Source organism: Labrus bergylta, chromosome 1 (assembly GCF_963930695.1).
Source record: "Labrus bergylta chromosome 1, fLabBer1.1, whole genome shotgun sequence".
Taxonomy (NCBI): domain Eukaryota; kingdom Metazoa; phylum Chordata; class Actinopteri; order Labriformes; family Labridae; genus Labrus; species Labrus bergylta.
Window position 1 is genome coordinate 8,372,638 of NC_089195.1, and position 11,114 is coordinate 8,383,751.

General features: G+C 40.5%; 1 protein-coding gene across 4 annotated transcripts; it reads right to left on the bottom strand.

Annotated features, from left to right (window-relative positions):
• Nucleotides 1-6,541: 6,541 nt before the first annotated feature.
• LOC110000440 (pancreatic secretory granule membrane major glycoprotein GP2) lies at nt 6,542-10,587 on the bottom strand. 4 transcript variants are annotated; one of them, XM_065953073.1, is made up of 6 exons: nt 10,030-10,582; nt 8,826-8,977; nt 7,641-7,889; nt 7,356-7,515; nt 6,884-6,959; nt 6,542-6,780 (listed from the first exon to the last, which is right to left on the bottom strand). In XM_065953073.1, the coding sequence occupies exons 1-6, from the start codon at nt 10,261-10,263 to the stop codon at nt 6,761-6,763; spliced, it is 891 nt and encodes a 296-aa protein (XP_065809145.1). In that variant the 5' UTR covers nt 10,264-10,582; the 3' UTR covers nt 6,542-6,760. The 4 variants fall into 4 exon arrangements, with proteins under 4 accessions (XP_065809145.1, XP_065809155.1, XP_065809146.1 ...); XM_065953083.1 differs by lacking the exon at nt 10,030-10,582 and adding an exon at nt 9,837-9,981; XM_065953074.1 differs by having other exon boundaries at nt 6,542-6,959; nt 10,030-10,587.
• Nucleotides 10,588-11,114: the final 527 nt, after the last annotated feature.

Genomic DNA, 11,114 nt, shown 5'->3' on the forward strand with positions numbered 1-11,114 from the left:
GATAGGGTAGTGAAAGAGCTGCATTGTGCAATAACCACTTACTTCATCAAATTGATTGCTGAATCGGAAGGGAAAAGCTCAGCACTTTCTCAATAATTTAACCAACCGAACAATTAACCCCCAAAAATCAGTAGTGGAATTGAAATAAGTGGAAGAGTTTGTAATCATATAATTGAAATTGCAAACAAATGTAATACATTTTTTATTAAATCAGCTTAGGAACTGGCAGCAAGTTTCCTTCTTACCCACACTCTTGAAAAAACTGTTGTCGACTACCTTGAAAGTAATAACCTTCTGCACCCCAAACAATTTGGTTTTAGACAACGGTACTCAACAGAGTGGGCAAACTGTTACCTTACTGAAACAATAAAACAGTCATTGGTTGAAGGCAGTGTAGTAGGAGCAGTATTTTTGGACTTGAAAAAGCCTTTAATACTGTGAATCATGACATTCTCCTAAATAAACTGCAAAAAAATATGTTTTCTGATTTTGGTTTCAAATGTATCTTGAATGCAGAGAGCAGTGTGAAGGAATAAATTCCACTCAGTCATCTGTTCAAACTTGCAGAATGGGAATTCCACAATGTTCCATTTTAGGGCCCTTACTTTTTAGCTTAATGATTTACCAGACAGCTGCAAAAGAGTTAGCTGTCAAATGTATGCAGATGACACAGTTATATATGTGAATATGTACAATCCGATCCATCAACCGACTATGGACAGACCTCATTGGCTGCAAACTCCTGGTCAATAAGCTCAACTTCCCCAACCAATCCTTTCCATCCCTCGTCCACTCCCACCTCTACAACGGGTCCTCCAATACCCGACCTGATCGGACCTGTCCAAAGTCACCTCCTGCAAGCAGTAGAAAGAGGAAACAGTGCCAGTCTACTATCATTGCCTATATCTCATGACCAACGAACAACATGGGCCCCTGGGAAAACCATCTGAAACTGTGTTTCCTTGAGGGACTGCTCCCCCATCTCGTCTCTCACTCATGCCTCTTGCATTGGCTATGAGGACGCTAGACTGGATGAGGTGGTGAGACACGCAAAGCATGCTGAAAAACAATTTCAAGCACAACAAACATGAAAAGCTAAATCAAAAGAAAAAGCCCTTCATCTGGTCCAAATATCAATGGTAACTGGATGGTTTACTGGACAGGCGCATGCAGGAGGGGATTTTCCAGCCATTGGTTTTGATTGGAAGGGACGCCATGAGGGAGACGCCAGGACGCAAGACACCTGAGAGACTGACTCTGAAATATATCTTATTTTTGGTGTCGACACTTCACGTTTCTTTTGCAAATAATTGAAACTGGTATGAAAGAGTACGGGCTGGCTGGGGAGATTGCACCCAAATGACTCCGTGGATTGGGCTGTGTTAGCTGTGTTGGTTGTGGCATGAACGAGGATCTTGGTGGTGAGTCACCTGCACCCACCCCTTAAACAGACAGGACAGTTGCACACATTCAGGTAAGGCAGAATACACCTTTCATTTCATTTCATTTATTATATAGGAAAGTTTAAAAGTAACATTAAGTTACAGTTTAACGGGCCTGTCTCAGTTTAAAAAACTGGTTTCCAGCAGGTTTCTGTTCTGCAGAACATAAAACATAAACCACAGTCATGACACATCAAGACAAATACATTTACAGGACATTAGCATGGGCTAGGCAGATACAGACAAATAGAAACAGATACTGTGAACAATACTTGAACAATATATGAACAATTAATGAGTACAGTTGTAAGTGTGGAGAAGGTGTCGTTTGTATGTATTTTTTAAATATGAGGTAGATGGTAAAGTTCTAATGTGATGGGGAATGTCATTCCAAATTTTGGTGTATGTATAAAAGAAGGACATCCGACCATAGTTGTTTTTGTATGCAGGGACTGGGATGAGTGCCTGTGAGACTGACCTAGTGGTGCGCACTTGTCTCATATTATGTGTCGGTAGAATTGCAGCAAGTGTTGGTGAAGTGCTGTTTTTAATCTGAAAATAGTATGTAATGGCGTGGCTCTGTATGTAATTCTGGAAAGTCAAGGCGTTGGAGCGTGTGAGTGCAGAGCAGTGGTGTGACCACTTTGGGAGGTTACTGTGGATCTTAAGAGCTCGATAGTACAGTCGTGCTATTGGTTCAGTAATCTCCTTAGTGGTAAGTGACCAGATTGGAAGACAGTAGGAAATTGATGAAAACACAATTGCATGTAGGTGCATTTCAGAAACAGAGAAGGAAAGATATGATCTGATCTTATTATACACAAAGTTTCTGACTCAGCTTAGTAGTTAGTTTAGAGGTGTGTTCACAGTATGTAAGATGTGAATCAAGTAGCACACCAAGATATTTGTAGGTCTTTGTGACGACAAGATCTTGGCTTGCAAATGTGATGGGATCAGTGAATGTAATACATTCATTCACTGATCTCATCACGTTTCATGTAGCATGTAAGGAGAGGCACTAAGTTACAAGCTCACTGGCCTTAGAGTCAGGCTCAAGGAAAGCTTTTAGCTGTGGATTTGTGTAGCGGCGTAACAAATCCGTTATTATTTACACAGACTCCAGCTATGAGTTTGGTGTCGTTTACTTATGTGAAACATCACAAATTTCTAAAATCTGATGGTAAACCTACGAAAAAACCGTCCAGCCATGGACCATGGTGCTGACATACATGAGGATGAGGAGAAGAGCGCGCTATAACCTAAGCCCATTTGAAATCCTCCTTCCAGCACCACCACATGTCGGCATCAAGCAGCCTACACATGCATTACCTTCTTCCTTTCTCTGTGAAAATGACATGCTGAAATACTGTCTTAACCTGTCCTCCACCCTCTCCAATGTCAGAAAGCAGGTTGCATCTGCACTCCCATGCCCAGCCACGGGTCCCCTCCACTCGCCGCAGCCAAGTCCTACGATGTGGCCAAGGACTTCCGGAGGAAGAACTGACGAGCTAAACGGTGTCCTGACAACCCACCCTCAAGATAGCTGAGAGAGCCACGTGGATCCACGCCAGCCACTGTAAAAAGGTCCCTGATCCCACTGACCCGCCCGACACCACTCCACCACAGGCCCAGCCTTCTGCTGGGTGAAGTGCTAGCAACCTCTCCCCTAATTGGTCATAGACAAACCAGCTGGACGAACACAATACCCAGCCAGAAGAAGCAGCCATCATTGAACGACCACGCCCCTGGCATCCAGGTGCGTGTGGCCTCCGCGGCACCACACTCGCCCTCTTCCTCATCACTGGAGTAGTCACCTCCTCTATTCTGTTGCTCGAAGTCCAATCCAAGAAACTAAAGCCCCCTCCAATCACCACCAACCAAAGTCTGGCCATGTCTGCAGAAACAGCATTGCTCATTTCTCACATGCCATTGTTATGACGATGTATTTTAAACTGCTTGTCCCAGGGTAATATTATCTGATGTAGAATAATGGTCATGTACGTTTCCATTGTTTTGTTGTGATTATTTTGATGTGTATTTTCAAATGTAGTAATTTTGTACTTGCGATGAACATAATCAAAATTAGGGAAAAGTAATGAAAAATACATTATGTGGATATGCTAAAATAACATTACTGTAAAACTGTCTGTTTGCTGTAGAACACTGTTCCAATCGCAACTAGCCTACACATATCCTGGTTTTACATGAAACATCTGGATGAATTTCTGCTTTTACATGAAACCCCTGCATGAACTTCTGCTTTTGTACAAAATCTGCGAACGCCCTGTCTTGTTTTTATAAGAATACAGTAACTGTATCAACTATGTTTAGCGCTAGTTTTTCTGTCTCCACCCTTCCCTTTTGACAAGTGTGCCTTTTGCCCCTTTGAGCTTCTGGCAGACTGTACCTTGTCACATTCTGTGTATTTGCTCCTTCTTGCAAGAATAAAAAAGCTCTCGAGGACAGTTCATTGCAATTCAGATCTTTATTCAACAACTCACAAATATTTCCACAACGTGTGTCAAAGTGGCTTCAAAATAATCATCTCACCTTAAACTATGATAAAACTTTCTCAATGTGTTTCTTCATAAAAAGAAAATTAATGATAATTTTAGAATAGAGATTGATAAACATATACCACTAAAAGCAGCACAGCAGTATATGCATGCCATGATTTTTTCCTCACTTATCATACTGTATAACTGTTTGGGGCCAGGACAACCAAACAACAATTACGACAATCAGGTCATTATATAAACATACACTGAAAGAAATGGATCAGAAATCAGATGGCACCATCACCTCATTCTAAAGACACACAACATACTGACTTATTGGATGGATGGGCTTTGAGCCACTGTTGTCAGTGTTAATAGAAATTTCTTTAAGACTCACTGACTGAGCATGGTTTATTCATAGAGCACCAAAGCAGGTTTAATAAAAAAAAGACAGAAGATACTTGTGCCGTAATAAAAAGGATAAGTGCTCATTGACCCCCCCACCCCCACCCCCACAAACACACACACACACACACACACACACACACACACACACACACACACACACACACACACACACACAACACACACACACACACACACACACACACACACACACACACACACACACACACACACACACATTCATTCCAATGCTTTTCCCAGCTGATAAGTAAAACAACCCACAACATGGCCCTTATGGCCACCATAACCCAACCATGAAACTAAAGGGGGAGTGAGAGCCAGCAAATCAGTCAGGTTATCTAATAGGAAACTCCCACCCAGCGGTGTTTCATCAAGTTAGACCAACAACACCTCTGAAAGACTTGGCAGTAAGCTCCAGCGTCCCAGAGCCACCCTCCTTAATGCTTTTAAGGATGCTACTTTTTTCCTGTGGAACAATGTGTTTTCAAATCCACCTGCATCTCCCAATCACCAGCACCCTTTAGATAGCCTGACTCCTGCCTACCTCCCTTCCCTTACCCTTACCAAACCTTACAGCCTGACACTGTTTCTGTTTCTCTGTTTCTGCAGTGTGCTGTACCTACCTGGTGGCAGCGGTTACAGGTACTAAGATTTACTTTAAAGAAAAAGTATAATTTGTCTGTGATGGTCTGGTTTCCTTTTGTAGGTATTGAAGAGGCTTCAATGTTATTTCAGTCTGTTCAATAACCTTCTGAATGTTAACCTTCATTGTTCAGTGGTGAAAACTGTAAAAGGGTTTAAGACTGAGTTTGTTCTGACAAATTGAACAAAAATATGGTTTAATCCTTGATAAAGATACTAGGTCCCGACCGATACAGGATTTTTGGGGCCGATACTGATATCATTATTTGGGAGGGGAAAAATCTGATACCGATATATCGGCCGATATCTTCCTTAGATCTATTTTCAATCTGTAGAGACAGATCAAAATATAGAGAAAAACATGTATGTTGATCCCTCAAATGCAGATGCAACCCAAATACACTTGTGGAAAAGATAGACCAGGTAGACAAGATGGTCACTGAACTGGAAAGTAACTGAGCATGAACGTGTATCATCACTTGACTCTCAGGAGAGTGATCATGCTTGTTATAATCCATATAGCGCCCTCCACTGGTGAAAGAGAACTGCTCGTGAATGAATCTAGTAATATCGGCGCATATCTACAATAAAATTAGCCGACACCGATAGTCACTGGATATGTTAAAATCGGCCGATATTATTGGCTGGCCGATTTATCAGTCAGGCTCTAGAAGATACTGATGTTATGCTATTAGCTGAGATCAACTTTTAAAACCCTGATAAACAAGATGGTGAATACTGAAGTGAAGTAATTCTAGAGCAAGCAAGAAAAACAAAACACCTCAAATTAGTTATTTAAAAAAATCTTATTTGAAAGGGAATTCAAATAAACAAACTCAGTTTCTCGAGAATTTTACTTGAACTCCCCTTCGCATACAATTCTTGAGAAACTGAGTTTGTTAAAAAAGGAAGCTCAGAGAAAAAAGGAACCAAGACCATTTATATCCATATAAAAGGTTAGGTGATGTCTAACCGGAGTTGCTTCACGGCCCTTTGAGCGATGATTAAGTTGTTGCTTGCATTATTGTTGGACGTGGCGACCACTGTCGATGGACGAAAAGTTGAGAGCTACTTAAAATGAACATGAACGGCTGGGCAGGAATTAACCCTGACTGCTCCAAACCCTGAACCCGACTGGGGAACGTTGGTCACTTTTTTTGTCAATAAAAATTCCATGGGATATGTGGGGAAAAAAAAATCAACATATTGTATTTCTCTAATATTTAATCTATCTACATAAAATACCTCTTCATGCACAGATGGGCAGGATTTGTAAAGGTTAAGTCTGACATATTCAACAATCAGTGTAATCTTTTTTTAAAGTGTTTATTTATAACACCTGCAAACTTGCATAATAGGTTACAGTTTTCACCTAACTTGGAAAATCTGTCATTAGTTTAATAATCTACTTTCAAACAACATTGGTTCAAGACAAATGTAATTTAAAACATGCTGAAAGAACATACAAAATAGTATGAAATAATAAATTCACACCATATCTGCACTAAAAATGACCACAGCAGTGAAGAAGAGTTTGGTAACATGTTTTTTTAATACATTTTATTATTTCTTTGTTATTGTTGATTTGTTACACAATCATTACAAAGGACAGAAGAATCAGAGCAGACTGTGTGTGAGTGTGAAAAGTTTGATTATAAAAGGTTAAACCAGTTTTTAAAATAGTTTCATGTCTTGTGCATAAGAGAAACGTCTTCATGATATGACATTATGGGATGTGTTGGTGTAACCAGCTCACTTAGTTGACTTGTCCCCTAAAGATTAGGAAAGAGATATAACAAAAAACATGCTTGTTATTTCCACACAGTTTATTGTGTTGGGACATCAGCCCTCAGACTAAATCATATTTTTACTTACAAGCAATTGGTCCAATGGTGACGCAGTCCATAGCAACAGAGCTGGAAACAGAGCGATATTTCCTCCTTTGACAGGACTTCATGGTGGAGAGGATACAGAAAGAGCAGATATTGTCACTGTCCATTTTTGTAAGCAGCAGTGATTATGGGTGAACAACTATGACGGTCACTGCCTTAGTGAGGCTATTACTAATTGATTCTGTCCCCCTAGTTCTTGAGGAGTTGGATGGTCCAATCTAGAGCACCTGGGCCTGTTGCTTGCAGGGCATAAAAGCCCGACCCCAGGGTGGATCTTCTCTCTCTCTCTCGCCTAACAATGACATTCATCCCATGTTTGTTTGTGCTATAGTTGTGGGTGCATTGTTCCAATACATCATTGTTACCTCAATTTAAGTTGTTCTTTATCATATTTGTCATGGCCATAGAGCCAGGTTATGACACAACTCACTGATGAAGTGAACTGTTTGACTTACTGGGACACAGTGAAATCTCTCTCGGTCACACAGGCTTATGTTGCAGTGAAGATAAATGGCTCTATAATCGTCCTCCAGCAGAAAGAGCAGGGCAGAGAAACGAGCACACAAAGACATGCCGCTCTCAATCACAGACACCTGTCGGGCATCGGTCGAACACCTGGCAGCGAGAACGAAAAGAGCTCACCAAGTCCATAAAGCATATTACACTACATCTCACTTTTCTCCATTTCAGTTTAACTCCACAAACAATGTTCTGAGTCTAAAGAGAAGAGGGACACTCACTTGTTCTGGATGAGAGAGTATCGCTGGTAATAGTGAGGATCGGATGAGTGAGAGGCGTAACATTCCTCCAGAACAACAACAAATCTGAGCTCTCTTTCTGTTACAGAGACACCCACATACAAAGGTGAACCCAGTGGCAGGTTGACCCCTCCAGCTGGGAAAGTCTCAGTGAAGGCGGAGTTACGGAAAAGAGACATGACGGCACAGGGTTCGGCACCAGAACCAGATCCTAAAATGTCCCATGACGACCTATAAAGAAAGTAAGTTTGAATTGATTTGCAATTAAACATCTTTATCTCGTACAATTGTAATTATTTCAGAATACCATGGATATTTCTTTGTGGTTTAAGTCGTAGTAAACAGACAACAGGCAGTGAAATAGCTGACTGTCCAAAAAAAACAGCGTTTGGACCTCACTCAAACACTACAACACTGCTTTCATTCACTGTGGTACCATCAGATTCTTGGTTAAATATTGCTATGGCAATTTACACTTTGAATTAGATTTTTTTTTAAATGATATCACTGATCAAACCAGCACAAGTGTGTTTTTATTCATCAAGCCAGGATTTGTTAGTTGCTGAGGTCTTGAGAGCAAAATTACATTATGTAAAAGCTGATTCCAAATTCACAAACTAGGCTACAAGCTAAAAAAAAGAAAATCTGTTGCAGTAGCCATGTTTTAACCTGTAGAGGGCAGTCACTATACACATTTTTAACACAATATTTTGAATTTCAATACTTTGTACTCAAATGTCGAGACTTGGACCTGAATTGATCCACAACGGTAATTAATACTCCTATTTAAAAATGATGAAAAAATATTTTTAAAAAATTATGAAAAATATACAAATTCTTGTTGTATCACAGTAACAATATGAATCGTTTTCCTTGCTTTATCTTTTTTTTTTAAATGGCAAATGTAGTGTACATTTTGTCACTAACTGACAACCTCCTTTTTTTGATATGCCAAAGGTGTAATGGGGCCCCCTGGTGGATTATCTATGTGCTGTATGTAACTAAAGGAACTCACTGAGGACATGTGTATCAAAAATGATTCACCTGGTTATATAGTTAATATCAACATTAGATCTCAGAAGTATTATCAGGTATTAGTTAAACAGTTCACATGACATATTGACTAGTGCATAGTTAGTAACAATCAATAAGAGGGAGGCTACTTACGGCAGGAATGGTCTGATAGCCACATTCAGGCTGGTGTCTGTTTCCAGGGGATACGCACAGGAGAAGGGGATGCTCACAGGAAGGTTAAAGGACCCCTTGATAACAGGGTAGACAAATAGACTGTTGGAGTAGATCGCATGTGTGCGGTTGGTCTGAAAAACAGGGGTTGATTGAATTAACGGAAAGTACATAGACATGCAAACTTTAGTTGAAGTGCTGTGAGCAGCTGCATTAAAAGCATTACCAAAGAGAGGGAGAAAAAACTTCCCTACAGGGGGGAGAAGCTATATTTAAAATGTTTTAAGATAATGAATAATGAGTCCCTTTGCACCTTAAATTTAGTCTCAGACCAACCAAAAGCTATAAGGTTTAACTTGGAGTACAGTAAAAGAAGAGGGACAATAGGATAAATATTTTAAAGAGGTCAAGATTTTAACATTTTTTCCATTAACTGCATGTTTAAAATCAATTTGAAGAAAAATAACAAAAGAAAATGTTGAAATTAATTTCCAAAGGAAAAGCTAAGAACATGGGCGGTTCTAGGCAGGGGCCAACAGGGGCCAGTGCCCCTGTAACACTGAGCTTGGTCCCCCCTGTGTCCACCCCTCAAAAAGGAAGAACCCCCCTAGTATTTGACTCAAAAACTGGACTCACAATCTAGTATTAAATACTGTTATTGAAACAAACATAAATCATGCTATTTAATGTTGTGGTATTTAATGATGTGTGCTATTATTTGGCATAATATATATATATTTCTTTTTAAATGATCATCTTTGTCTGTTTTTCACCTGGCCCCAGTTTGGCCCCCTCAGTAAAAGTGGTCTAGAACCACCACTGGCTAAGAAATAAAACAAGTCTGTACCGTCACACAAATCACAAACTCTGTAAACTGTCGCTTCACTATGAATATATTTTTAAAATTATTGAGAAAATACTATTAGTACAGATATTGTAGTTTAATATGAGTAACAAAAAATGGCAATTATTTCAACAAGAGTAAACATTAACCTTCACAGATGACACTGGCATCTTCAAAGTGATTACAGTTGTGGACCCCAAGCCCTGGATGTCTGCACTCTGTTATTGATATTTCGTTGCCAGAACAACCAACATCATCCAACCAGATGGGTCCACTGCCCTGTCCAAAAGCTGCATTTAGTAATGCTGAACGAGGAGGGCCACAGTCCAGCTGTCTACACACCACGTTAGCATCACTGAGGTCCCAGGCATCGTCACACACTGTCCCCCACAGACCATCATGGTAGACCTCCACTCTGCCAGAGCAGCGGTTATTAGAGTTGACCAGCCTGACTGGTGCAGCAGCTGACGGAAAACATGAGACATTATGTTGATGATGAGAGACACAAGAAAGAATGACTTTAAATACAATAAAAAAACAGCAACAACTTATGTGTTTTAGTAGTGTAAAGATCATGTTTTATATTTCTCCAACCTATTACTGACAACTAAAATCATCATTGACCTCTCAAAGACAAGTTATATAATTAAAAAAAAAACATACTATAGATATATCTTTTAAAATGACAAATACTATTTAAGGTTGAAGGTTTTCTCCTCAATACCGGTATTGGATTCAAAAATCCCATATCAGCCGACCCTACTTTTGACAGATCATAAGAATTATATTTACCTTCACAGACGACACCAGCGTCTTCATTGTGTCCACAGTTGTGTGATCCAAACCCTCTGTGCCTGCACTCTCCAAGCTTTGATTCGCTGCCTGTGCAAGAGACATCATCCATCCAGATGGGTCCACTGCCCTGTCCAAAATAGGCAACTGATGGTGCTGACAGAGCCCTGCCACAGCCCATCTGTCTGCACACCACCTGAGCATCAGCCAGGCCCCATTGATCATCACACACCGTCCCCCACTGTCCACGGTGGAAGATCTCTACTCTGCCAGAGCAGGACTGGTTCCCTCTGTTAACCAGACGGACCTCACTCTCAACTGCTGAGCTGTTGTCGGGTGTTGTGGTGGAGAGGATGTCAGCTGTCACTTCAGAGGTGGTGATGGTCCCAGGTCTGGGATCAGGAGTGGTGGGTGTAGGAGCCAATTGAGCGTGTGTGTATTTATGTGTTTTATTTCAATTGCTTTAGTTTTTAATGTTTATTTATGTACTCAATTTGGACACTAGGTGGTGATAATTGATCATTTGGGTTAATTGGTCAGGTGGTTGGTTGAGTGTATATATGTCACAGGTGAACCGGAAACGGGGGCATAGGTGGTGGGAATATACGGTTCTTACCGTAACACAACGTAACACA

Coding starts and splice junctions, on each gene's coding strand:
- LOC110000440 (XM_065953073.1), bottom strand. CDS start 10,263: ATGATCTTTACACTACTAAAACACATAAGTTGTTGCTGTTTTTTTATT. Junction 7,516..7,640: donor TACTCTCTCATCCAGAACAA/GTGAGTGTCCCT, acceptor TCTCGCTGCCAG/GTGTTCGACCGATGCCCGAC. Junction 6,960..7,355: donor AGAGATTTCACTGTGTCCCA/GTAAGTCAAACA, acceptor TCCACCATGAAG/TCCTGTCAAAGGAGGAAATA.